Source organism: Pangasianodon hypophthalmus, chromosome 4 (assembly GCF_027358585.1).
Source record: "Pangasianodon hypophthalmus isolate fPanHyp1 chromosome 4, fPanHyp1.pri, whole genome shotgun sequence".
In the NCBI taxonomy this organism is placed as follows: Eukaryota; Metazoa; Chordata; class Actinopteri; order Siluriformes; family Pangasiidae; genus Pangasianodon; species Pangasianodon hypophthalmus.
This window is the reverse complement of record NC_069713.1, coordinates 30,425,362-30,439,228: the sequence shown is the minus strand read 5'-3', so window position 1 is coordinate 30,439,228 and position 13,867 is coordinate 30,425,362. Positions and strand designations below refer to the sequence as shown.

At 39.4% G+C, this 13,867-nt stretch overlaps 1 protein-coding gene across 1 annotated transcript in view; it reads right to left on the bottom strand.

Annotated features, from left to right (window-relative positions):
- Positions 1 to 4,231, bottom strand: part of ephb3a (eph receptor B3a) — a 33,400-nt gene extending 29,169 nt beyond the window's left edge. The window contains exon 1 of the mRNA XM_026937018.3: positions 3,862 to 4,231. Coding sequence (XP_026792819.2) covers positions 3,862 to 3,922 — 61 coding nt within the window. The 5' untranslated portion in view covers positions 3,923 to 4,231. The remainder of the gene's footprint in view (positions 1 to 3,861) is intronic.
- Positions 4,232 to 13,867: the final 9,636 nt, after the last annotated feature.

Below are 13,867 nucleotides of genomic sequence, written 5' to 3'. Positions count from 1 at the left end.
ATTCAGAGCAGAACGTCAACTTAGCCGATTAGGTCTCCGGAAAATACAGTTCAGGCGGTGTAGAAACACACACACACTCACACACACACACAGAACCTCGTGCATGGATGTGCAAACACAGCACAGACACACACACACATTCTCACACTGTTTATGCATATTGTAGAGCTCCTTTTCATTGGTGTGTAAATTACAGAGTGGAACAGGGTGAAATTAAGAGCATCTCGCTGTGAGAAATATTCATCTAATTATAATTAGAAGGAAGTCGCTTTGAAGCTTTGATCAATTCCTTATGACCACGCTGGCTCTTTTCTCAAGCCGCTTTGAAATTGTGCCTTTGCTTGCACTCGAGTGAAGAATATCACTGTCACTAGCTTTTCGGTGATGCTTCTTGTGGACACTCCTGAGAATTACTCTAGAGATTTTCTCCAAGTCTAGTATCTGGAACGAGAGGAAATGTACAATACTGGGGATTCACTGAGTGCTGGATCATTTTAGAATCTGTGCGTTACTGACTGACACAACACTTATCTTGTATGTGAATATAACACATAGATCGCCTTGAAGCATGGCACGATCACTCCTGTGATGTTTCACATTACTCGGGTCAGCTCTAGTGTCAGATTGGTGTTGGAGCTCTCATATCAGTGATGTATCAAAAAATGGGGAAAAACACTCAACACCCTTAAACATTAGCAAACACAGAGTTATGTTAGCAGTGCACATGGGAGCACAAGCAACTGTAATAGCATTGTAATAGCATTATTATATATTAGCTACACATGTGCTAGAGCTAGAAGTTATATACAGTAAAACCCCCGTATCCGCTTTTTCATTTACCGTAGTTTCACTTAACAGCGGTCCGAAAAATTTAAATAGAAAATACAGTAAACATTTGTAATTTAACTTGCGTGCCGTTCTAAGTAATGTGATGAAATCTCATGCAGTCCCGCCCGGGATATTAATAAATCCCTTTGTCCAGCGTATCCACGATGTATATATACAACCCAGCCATTTTACACACACACATATATATATATATATATATATATATATATATATATATATATATATATATATATATATATATAGTTTTCACAACTATCCACTGGGGGGGCTTGGAACCTATCCCCCGCAGGTACGGGGGTCCTACTGTATTAACTAGAGGTACAGATCCAATGCTAGTTTAAATTACTCAAAAATATAAGGATCTGGATCAGGATCAGATTTGACATATTTTCCTATTTCATTCTTTGACGTATGTTATGACGTAACCACATTTTGCATATAAAGATGCGACCTAAATTGTCTGTAACCAATGCAATACAACCCAAATTCCAGAAAATGAAAATTCTGTGCCAAAATGGAAACTGAAAAAAATTTTTATTCTAATATTAGCCCCATAAATTAAGGATAGAGACGTTTTTGGTTAAAGATAGCCAAAGATAGCTTATAATCCAAACAAATATCTAAACAAATACAACCCCCAAACTGAGTGACAAGCTTTTGGACTTGACAGGCAAAGTGATTGACAGGCAAATAGAGACACCTCCTTGTCCTGATTGGTTGGATGCTGGTGTTCTACAATGCTCTACAAAACTTGCATGATTGTGGCGACAATTTATGGTCTGTGTTTATATCCAACAGAAAACACAACGCTCAATTTCGAAACTGATATCGTAGCAGTTCCAGAGTTACTGGATACCAGTGTTTCAGGTCAATATTTCCCTAAATTAACGAAGAAACAAAACACGATGTCATGTTGTGATGTGTCCCGATGTGAAGCACGGCGTGAAGCAGTTCTAGCACTTTCATACTAGAACTGTGTACTAGTCGGCGCTGCACTCTCTCGTACTGTGCTTATTGTCCTGCTTTAGTAGTTATTGTAGTGTCTTGTCCTGTTTGCACACATTTGCACGTGCACTTTATGTAGAAATGTGTAATCTGTTGTAGTTCTGTGTTGTTTGATGTAGCACCATGGTCCTGGAGGAATGTTGTTTCGTTTCACTGTGTACTAGATAGCTGTATATGGTTGAAATGACAACAAAAGCCACTTGACTTGACCTGACTTGACTTGGAGTTAATGTTACCACCTCAAAGCTATAAACAGTTGCTCTCTCACCAGCCTCTCTTGTTTTTTTTAACCTTCTGGAGTTAATTAGACAAAAAAATAAAGCATCGTGAAGACTTTCCTGTAGCGGAAAACATTACTGATTGTTACAAAGCGCTGACACTGGAGACTCCTTCCAAAAATGTTAAATAAACGTCTCCTTATAGAAAAGCAGCCTTGTTTAGCTTTAGATCATTTGGAGAGTCCACCATACAAGTTATCGCTGTTTTAGAAAACCTTACGACGAATCAGATTTGAGAATTCAGCAGCATTGTGGTTGAATATAAAAGTTAATACAAGCTGTAGGTGTTTCTGATGAGTATTATAGGCTAATAGAAGTTGCACGATGAGGACTTAAGGCACCTCCATGGATGATATCTATACAGAACATAATTTTCAGACGGCCCCTTGATTTGGAAGCTTCTGACAGATGGGCCGAGTTGACTCGGGGGACTGAGTGAAGCCGTTTCACACTTTCTCTCCTGTCACAGTGGAAACGGTGCCCACTTGACCTCCATGGGATGTATAACTAATGTGCACTGTTAGAAAACCGGCATGACAGCCTGGCCTCTGAGTGTCTCACACACACACATACACACACACACACACAGGCTCAGCATCGATTGAGCACTCCCGCTGACACCGAAACTGATGAGGATTCGAGCCAGCACGAGCCGAGCCGAGATGAGCGAGAAGGCGACGATACCTCCCTCCGATTGAGATTATTGAGACACAGCCGAGCTGGAAAACAACGCTGCCTGTGCGTTTATATGTATTCTCATTACGAATTAAAAGCAGCACCTCGAGATGATTAGAGACAGGAAGAAGTGCCGCTGAAGCATTTTCTGAGTCTCATATGAAAGCCTCTGTGAAAGTGTGAGACTTTATGGCCAATCTGGCACGCCAGCATCGGCCCCTTTCCCAAAAAGGCAGCAGGGAGTGACGATCCACACCTTGCGCCAGCTTGCCTGTGCTCTCGGTGTGTGTTTCACACTATCGGACGTGTCACTCCGTCGATGCTGACCTGCTCTTCCTCTCCTTTATCACTTTGATGGAGCAGACGTCGCTTCGGCCGCCCACTTAGCGGGCGTGACGGACACGGCGGCACGACGTCCTGACCTGAAAAGGTGTGCCGTCCTGCTCCTGCGCCAGGGTTGACCTGTTAGTCATGCATGCAACATGTACACAACATCATCACACACCCATGCATGCATGCACGCAACACTGTGCATTTTGTTTGCACATGGTTTGCGTCTTGTGTGTGTGTGTGTGTGTGTTTGCGTGTGTGTGTGTGTGTGTTAGGTGCAAATGGGTTTGGGTTTGGAACAAAGCCAAGGCATTGAACACCCCAAACATGTAATCACTGCATTGCACAGAGATCCTATTGTGCCATACTGAGGGGAAACAAAAACTGCAGGTTATAGACTACACACAGAAGGCAATGGGACACCCATTTTTACCAAGTATACACCTTTATTAGAAAGGGTGGTGATGTTTTTTTGAGCAAAGAAACAAACCTTGGACCACAAATGAACCGGGTAAAAGTCATATTTACTAGGATAAACACGTATAAGGTTGAGGTTGGTGAGGTTTGTCCACAGTCTCTGCCTCAGTATTGACATTCCGATACAAACTGCTTTCTGACAGGAAAAAACCCGACTTTCTCAGGGGGGTTTATTCACCTCACTGCGCCTAAAAAACGAACACTTTTACGTTTTTGGGGTGTTTTTTTGGTGAACAAAGACACTTACCTTCAACAGCAGACACCACAGGCAGCAAAAGGCTACACAAAACCAGCAAATAATCCATCATGAAGCTTCCAACATGACCAGAGCTGGGAAAAAAAAACTCCAACCACAACCACAACCACAATTTGACTACGAAGGCAAAAAAAAAAAAGCTTTAACTGACTGACACATCCATATCCGCGCTATATCCGAATTCCCTCCCGCTGTTTCAAGCCCAATAATCCGCAAAGCATCTCTCTTTCTTCCTCTCTCTCTCTCTATCTTTCTCTCTGTCTCTCTCTCTGTCTCTCCGCGCGCGCACAGATGTTACAGTGTAGCGCTTTACTGCTGCTACGTGTTCGGCATCCTCGCGATGAAAGAAGCTGTTGCTTCTCTGCGGACGGTCCAGGGGGCGGAGCTAAACCCGAGCGCGAGCCACCAATGAGCAGAAAGCGCGGGAGACAAAAAAAAAAAAAAGGGGGGGGGTCGTTAGCTCCGCCCACTCGCCCACCTTTACCTGAGATTAAAATGGCGTGCTACAGTATGGACTGTTTGTTTGTTTGTTTGTTTTTCCTTAGAAATGTGAACAGTTTGGGTTAATTTGTGACCATGTGTCCACCATTTTCCTTCCAAACCCCTGCACTCATGTATATTATTGCGACAGAAGTGTTTCTTAACCTTATACAATTGTAACGCGTGAAAGCACAAAGGTAACACAAGGCATAGCTACACAAGATGACAAGACGCAAGCTTGAGTTCCTTTTAGGCTAGCAAGAATCACGAAGGATCTGGCACATGGTTAAAGCCCAATGCTAATTATTTCATTTTGCTAAAAGAAACATGAGTTATTTTGCTAGCAGTTAGCACAATAGCGCAGTTTGGCTTAAGGAAGGTATTTGTTTTACCTAAAAGTGTGGGTTTCAAGACTAGCCTTGACTAAAATGACTACAACAATTATCACTTTTAATAATATGTTTTATATATGTCACCTGGTGAACTTGGTGATTTCATCTGAGTACTAGATATGTCATTTTTGCTTTCCTCAGAGCACAAACGCTCACTCATTCACTGCAGCCCTTAACCTCACCTGCTGCGTGTGTCCCAGACCTCCCAGCTTCAGCTAATGTTGGCACCCTGCAAACCCCTTAACCTTGCCTCGTGGGTGTATCCCAAACCTCTCAAACTTTGCCACTGTTTGCTCCCTGTACCTTCAAACCTCACCTACTGTACCTCAAACCCCTCATCCTCATCTTGTGGATTTGTCCCAAACTCCTTGTCCTCACCTAACGTTGTTGTAGCCTAATTTATTCCTCTCTGCCTGCTAGGCGTATCCCTAACCTCTCGATCTCACTGAATGTTTCTGCACTAACCCCCTTAACCTAAATGGATGTATCCTAACTCTCTCAACCTCTTAAACCTCACCCACTGTTTGTGTCTCAAACAGCTCAAGCTCACTTGGTGGGCGTGTCCCAAACCTCTCACCCTCAGCTAATGTTTGTGGCCTAAGCTTCTCAACCTCACCTGGTGGGTCTATCCCAAACCCCTCAACCTCAGATAATACTTGTGCACTAAACCCCTTAACATCACCTGGTGGGTGTGTCCAAAATCTCTCAACTTCATCTGGTAAGTCTTTCCCAGACCCCTCAACCTCATTTATTGGATGTGTCCCAAACCTGACACGCTCTCTATGTTTGCGCCCTGCCCCCTTAGACCTCACCCACCTTTTTGTTCCTCAACCTCAGATAATATTTTCCCATTAAACCTCTTAACCATATCTATGGTTGACGTCAACTTCAACAAATGTTTGTGGCCTAAACCTCTCAACCTCACCTGCTGGGTGTACCCTTGAACCTCTCACCCAGCACCTTTACACCTCACCCAGTATTTATGCCCTAAAACCCATCAACCTCACCTGGCATATGCGTCCCAATCCCCTCAACCACACCCAGTATCATGTCCTAAATCCATCAGTCTCGCCCAACCCCGTAATAGTCCCCAACCGTTAAACCTCATCCACTGTTCATGCCCTAAACCCCTCAAACTCACCTTTCAGGTGTGTCCTGAATCTTTTAATGTTCATGCACTAAATCCCTTGACCTCAGTTGATGACTGTGTCCCAAAAAAGCCCTCAAATGCATACTTTTGAGGTAAACACTGCTGACTCCGAACATACACAAAATTAATCTTTAATGATCCAAATAATGATCCATTATTCCCCCTTTTTTTTTCTTTAAAATTATTTTTGCTGACTGTAATAAAATGCTTTGCTGTCTTTGCTGAGTCTACACCTCGATTTTTGTCACACAGTGCCCACTGTTGTCTGTCCTCTACATATGCTCTGGAAAAGACAACAGCCAATGTACTTAGACCAGCACAAATACAATGACCTTATCTGACCTGGGGTTATGTTATTCACTAATGTTACTTCATTGTAACTTTACTTGGTTTTATAAATGTTTATCCTATAATCTGTTCTAGGTACACCTACAACCTTCTGCCATTTTGCGTAACATTCGAGAGATCCATTTTGCTCCTACTTGTGCACCATCTGTGCCTGAGATTGTAATAACATTATGCCATTTGGTAAGTTGTTGCTGTTTTCTCTGCTTGATTTTCTCCACCTGATTTTTTTCTATAAATCGCATATTTTTGCTTCATTAGTTGTGAAACTGTTTGTGAACAAATCAACACTCCATTTTGCAATCGCTGACTTGTTTCAGTGCAGTGATCCCATTTAATTGGGCTTAATGGTACATCACCAGCACCGTGTCTCAAATCGCATACTAATGTATTGGAGTATTTGGGTATACACACAGTGGCTTGCATAAGTATTCACCCCCTTAAAGTGTCAAATGACCTCAATATAAATACACGTGTTCTTGGAAGAACCCAGAGTTTGTTAGAAAACAAGCCTAAACAAACCACATCATGAAGACCAAGAACCTATTAAAAAAAAGCATCACTCAGGGTTTATATAAAAAAAATACCAAACTTTGAGCATCCCACAGAGGTTTAAAAAATGGAAAGAATATGGAATAACCATGACTCTACCTAGATGAGGCAGCACCAACATTCAGTGACCAGGAAAAGAGGGCAATTATTCAGCGAAGCAACATGAGGCCAAGAGTAACTCTGAAGGAGCTGGAGAGAAATCCACAGCTCAGATGGGACAAGCTGTTCATAAGAAAACCATAGCCTGCACACTCCACAACCCTGGGCTTTCTTGAGAGAAGGAAGACATTATTGAACAAAACCATATGAAATCTCATTTGGAGACACAGCAAACATGTGGAAAACATATTCTCCGGTCTGCCGAGACCAAAATCTAACTTTCCAGCCTTGGTACAAAGTGCTACATTTGGCGGAAACCCAACACTGCTTATCATCCTGAGAGCACCATTCCCATAGCGAAGCATGGTTGTGGTAGCATCATGTTGTGGAGATGCTTTTCATCGGGTCATGCTTTTACTGGTCAGGGCTGAGGACAAGATTGATGGAGCCAAATATAGGGCAGTCCTAGAAGAAAACCTGCTCCAGTTTGTGAGAGATTTGAGACGATTTGGTGTGGAGGTTCACCTAACAACAAGACTGCCAAAACTACACACACACACAAAAAAAAAAAAAGCCAAGTGGTTCTTGGCAGCCAAAATTGCTGTGGAATAAGAGGAATAAAACACCGCTGTTATAAGAAAATTATGTAGTTCAGGGTGGTAACAGCCCTCCACACATCACACCACACCACTGCTGATTATTTTTTACTTTAGAGTGAAGTAAAAAATAAAGTGGGGTTACATCAAGTTAAACAGTAAAACAAACAGAATTCACAGCATGTGAATGGAGGACAGCATCTCAGTCCAGAACAGTTCAAGGCATTCTCATTCTCCTTTGTGCTGCTGTGTAATTATGTATACGCTCTGTCTGGATGTAAGATTTTCTATGGATTCAAGGCTGCATTGATTTTCTTCTTTTAATAATGCATTGATCTCACTGCAAACGAATCCTTACCACAGCTTATGAAACGAACAACAAAAGACTGTATATAACATTTCTACAGCAAGGCAAAAATATATCTAATAAGACTCTGATTATGCAAGATCACTGAAGACTGCACTGATTCACACATGCATCACAAGTGAGGGCTCAAATCTGGCCAACTCTCACATCTGTTCTCATCAGTGTGCCTCAACAGGGGCTCGATTTGCTACATATGGACACAGCCAGTGGCAGGGAGAGGCCAGGGAATACAGAAGCGGAAGAGAGTGATGATAGAGAGTATGTGTACTTCAGGGCCACCGTATACTCCGGTGGATAAAATATTCTACCCATGTGGCCAGCTTTCAAGAAGGAGTTAAAAAAGTGACTCACCAGGCTCATATATATGGTGGAGAGCAGCCAGGCGATGAAAACAGCTTTTAGTTTTAGTGCTTGAGCTGAAGGGCCAGCGGTTCAGAGGAAAAAAAAAAAAAAAATTGCACAGAAAATTGGTATTTGTAGTCACTTTAAATGGCTACATGCAGGAGATTAGAGCTGGATGATAAATTCTGCCACAATAAACCTATTTAAGATATTTCAGGTATTGTCAGTAGTCCCAGGAACAAGCAGCTGATTGGTTGTTAAAATATATTTTTGCACTGAATGAATCATTTTCCCTCAGTACTTTACTGTAGATGTTAAATAAGGAATAAAACACTTATTTATAAGAAAATAATCAACAATGGGGGTCATGTGATGCGGCCTGATGCCAAACAGAGTTACTGTTACAGCCCCGAAGTTGATTATTTTCCTATAACCGCATGTATTAAAGTATTTTATTTCTCTTATAGCTCAGTGATATAGCTCAATTTTTATTTATCAAAGGCTGACATATACATTTTATCCATTTATAGTTACATTTCATATACGAAAAAGCCATTTTCTTACGTTATAATCACTTTTCTGGATGTTAATAAGACAAGAAATGCAGATTGTTATCACCAGACCAGGAAGCACAAACTCCTCATTCCTTAAAGTTACAGCGTAACTTCTGACTGTAACAAAGCACTGACACTGGAGACTCCTTCCAAAAATGTTAAATAATCATCTCCTCACAGAAAACTCAACATAAATTGATTATACTTTAAAAAAATACTTTGTGATATGATTTTTTTTCCTCTCGTAGAGATTCATTTGATCATGGTACAAGGTTAAAGGCAAAGACCTTAAACATTCCTGTCAGTGCAACTGGTTCGAAAATATGCAAATGGAATCTCAATAGAAATCACAACTATTTGTCCCTGGATGGTGCCACACAAGAATTCACAACATGTTCTCAGACTAATGGTGAGGAAGATAAGAGAGAAGCCAGTAGCCACTTGAAAAGAGTTGCAGGATGACCTGAAGGCAGCAATAACAACAATCACACAATGAACTGCAACGCAATCATCTTCCTCCATTTAGACGAATCAGAACAAGACAACGAATCCAAACATACAGCCAAAGTAACTCAAGACTCGTTTCTAAAAAAGAAATGGTGAGTCTATCAGAGGGACCTGCGTAACTTTAGGGAATTGAAGAAGATTTGCTGAGAGGAATGAGCCAAATTTTAACCACAATGTTGGTCATATGTAGTGTCCAATTATTTTTCCTTATCAATTAAAAAAAATTCATACTTTGTTTTCATATTTATAAGTATAAATTCACTATGTATGTAAATTTGAAGTGGATACTGTATACTGTATGCACTGGAAGTACATTGAATAAAGAAAACAATAGTTATTTCCCCTCATTGTAAATATGCAGCTATAAAATGCAAATAAGAGACAGACATGAGATATAGTCTTAGCAAAGCTGGGGTTTTCTTTAATGGAGTTTTATCCAATTCTCTAACAGGTAAGAGTCATTAGAGAGATGAACTAGAACGTTTTTTTCTTTTTTTAACGGCTCAGACAATATAACAATATAAACAATGTTAATTCAAGCACTTTGTCTACGTTGAATTTAAAAGAACAATGGCGTAAATATAAAGCACATCCAATGATAACGCTTTTACACTGCAAAAAATAACCGTCTAAATATAAGAAACAAATGCATGATTTAAGATACAGACTAGAAACAAGTCAAATTATTTGCCAGTGCAGTGAGATAATTACACTTGGTAAGATTTCTTGAAATAAGAAAACATATCTAGGCTTTAGAAAAGAACAAAATGTCTTAAAATAGGCATTAAAACACTTATTCCAAGCAGTGTATTTAGTCTAATTAACTTACAACTAGCTTTTTAATTAATTTTTAAACAGTTTGTTTATCTTAATTTGTGTGAAAATATCTTAAAACCAGAGCTACTAAACAAGATAATTCCTCTTAATTTAAGAATTGTCATCATTACATATTCTGACTTAAAATGAGACAAAGCATTTCAACTTAAAACAAGATTATTAAAATCAAGATCATGCATACATATTGTCAACAATTATTTATTCAAATGAAGACTCTTGTAACACACAGTAGTTACGGTGCAAAAACATTCCTTACTGCATCTCAAAATACCAGGCAACGGAGTTTATAGATGCTGAAAAGCTCCTCGATCCGATGTCATATTATCCAGTCAGTTTCAAAAACAGTGTGTATGTACTGACAAAATATAATATGGAAGATTATATTGCACTTAAAACTGGAAATTAAAAACCATACTGGATAATTGGGAAGTGTGTGGTGACTTCATAGTGCAGAGTCTTATCATTTGTTGTTAGGTTGTAAATAAATGTGACATAAAACAAGCATTTGGAATAAATAATACTAATGAACAAGTCCTAAGTGTGATTATTGAGCATTTTTTACTGGGCCACCTTAAAACCAGATATTACAGCTAAAACAAAGTCTTAAAAGATACAAGGCTGGCCTCAAATGATGGTAAATAAGCTTAATTTGCAGGCTTTTCTAAGTAAGTAAGAAAAAAAAAGATAAATAATCTTCAAATAATCATAATAGTCTTATACAATCTTGCATAGTATTCTTAAAATAAGATCAATAAGATTTTATGGCTTGAAATAAGACTGTAAGTCTTGACTAGATGAGGAGTTTTTGCAGTGTATGATTGTTCCAGCTGTTTCTCAAAGCAGGGCAAACTAGAAGCCTGATTTTTAGCCTTTTTACCTAGGAAAAAAGACAAATAGACTTGTTTCAAGGCCATAAAAATGTTCATTTTCGACCCCTTTTTCTAAATGACGTAAAGTTACAGCTGGTGTCAGGAATGCCCTCCTCAGTCATTCATCTCAGATAGTCATAGTCAATCAGAAACTAAGGAAAACATTCCCATTAGCGAGGTGTTTCAGCTGCTGTGCTTCATGCCGACACGTTCTCGGCTGGGAGTATTGATGAGTCACCATATTTTTTTCTTTCTCTCTTGCTGCATTTCCCTCCATCATTATTCATCCTCTCTACCTTTTTAATCTCCAGCGGGCTGACTCAGAATTCATTTTCCATCCAGGAAGCGCTCGGCTCCTCAGTATCGTCGATTAAGAGGGTAGGGAGGAAATTACATTTGGATTGTATTTTTTAACACTTTTGAGTTTTTTGTTTTGTTTTGTTTTTTTTTTCTCTCTCTCTCAATGTGCCAAGTTTTTCATTAATACACAATGTGGGTGGTTGGTTTGTGATCAATATCTGCTCTGTGTCAAACACTAGAATTCACGTCTAGGCGCCTCAGGGGGATTGTTTAGATGGTTGTTCTTGGAACGTTTTCGGAAAGGGAAATACGGCTTCCATCCTCATTATTCAACAGATTATAGAATAGCACTTGATTCAGCACATCATATTATGTTGCATTTTAGTTGTTATATTGCAGTCTGACATATAAATTTAATGAAGTCACAGGATGCTAAATCAAGGTTATGAAAACTGAATGTGTACAAGGGATGTAGGCGGTTTTATCACACTTTAAATGTGCTATTTGGATTTGTCAAATTATTAAATAATGCCAGTTTTTGTTAATTTGCTGTGCTTTCCTTTAAAGAAAACATATACAAAGTTTGAATAACAAGCTGACCAAGCACTCATCTGCTTCACTTACTTATTCTGAGTGTTGTTCATAATTTTAAAGATTCAGTCCTCAACATAAGATTAATTTAAGACATTTTAAGCCTCCATTTTTAAGACAAACTTCTTTTCTAGCTACTATTCTTCTGAAAAATGTCATCTATCCCAAACTAATGTTTTCTCAATGAATATTACTGTAAAAATCATCCATCACACATTAGACTATTGGATACACTCTACGTTTCATATTACGACTTCCATCCAAGTACCAAGAGTCCCCCTTTTTTTTTTTTTTTAAATTCTCAGGATGCTATTAATGTGATGGGAAATTAATTGACTTGAGGTATGAATATTTTTTAAAATTATATTACGTGTTTTGACAGAAAAACCTGATTACGGCTTCCAAATGTGATGGGAAATTAAATGCTACTTAATGTCAGGTGGTTGTACAATGAAAAAAGATCTGCCAATGGCTCAGGTTTTTTTATTAGCCTTATTAAAAATGTCATCTTTTATTTATAGCCGGACTTTTTAAGACTAGCGGTTTGACGTCACGTTATGTCGGAGCAGGATGTTTGACAGGCAGGGTGTTGATTCCACTATTGTATTCCGTCATAAATCTCTTGAAAACTATTGATTGCTACAATTCACCGTTTGGCAGAAGAGCACTTTACAGCGCCTGGTCTGAGATAAATCAACATCCAGCATGGTATGTCTGGAGACATTATTTCACACCTGACTCTAATGCCTCTGATCAGAGCAGTGTAAAGACTCTCGCCAGATGAGAGTCGACAGATATTGAGCAGCACCGTGATAATCTGGTGCTTCGTGCCGTTTCTCAGCTCGACGACGGATCTGCAAATAAACCATATTTTCCATCAAGGAGCATCCAAATCTCTAACAGTCTGAAAATAGAAACAATTTCCTGTTGTCATGTACACTATCTAGCAAAGGTTTTGACAAACCTGCTCATAGCAGTGTTTTCATTCTTTTTTTTATTATGATTTTTCCACCTTTTGCAATAGTAGACAAGGCGTCAGATAGGTTATATGAAATACAGTTGACGTCATGTATTCCACATGGTGTATGAAGGGAAAAAGGGAAAATGTAGCTCTATTTTCAAATATTCTGCATATAAATATTATTTCAATGGTTTAAAATGAAATCTGCAACAAGATAACAATCCAAAAGTAAAGGAAAACATTTTTTTGAAAGGAATACAAAGAAAGAAATCAAAGAAGAAAAAGAAAAAGGAGAAGAAGAGGCAAGTGAATGAGAATGAGTGAATGAGATGTTGAGGGGAAAAAGCATATTGAAAAAAGTTACTCTGAGGATATGAAAAAAGTTGGAGTCAGTGATGAAGGTAATGTGTGGAAACATTATTAAAGAATATTTATATCACTTTCAGAAAGAGAGGTGAAAACTTTTGAATCATTTAGATTTTTCATTTACATATATCACATCATGATGCTTTACGTTTTTTTTTTTTTTTTTTTGGGCTGAACTATATTATTACGAAGAATCGCTAATATAGTTAGCGATTTCCTGCTTTAACCCCTAAATTAAGCCACACCTCCTTCACTGGGACTAACAGGCACATTGGCCACACCCATTTCACACTGAATGACAGAAGAGGTCACACGTCCTTCACGGAGAATGACAGTCACTCCTTCATTATGATCGACAGATACATAGGCCACACCTCCTTCACCGTGATTGACAGACACAGAGTCGACATCTCCTTCACTGAGGCTGACAGTCACATAGACCACGCCTCCTTCACTATGATTGACAAACACATGGGCCATGCCTCCTTCAGTGGGATTGAATGTTTAAGAAACCACTAACAGGCACAGAGGCCACAGCTCCTTCATTGGGAATGACAGACACTCCTTCATTATGATCGACAGATACATAGGCCACGCCTCTTTCACCATGATTGACAGACACAGAGTCCACATCTCCTTCACTGAGGCTGACAGTCATACAGGCCACACCTCCTTCACTATGATTGACA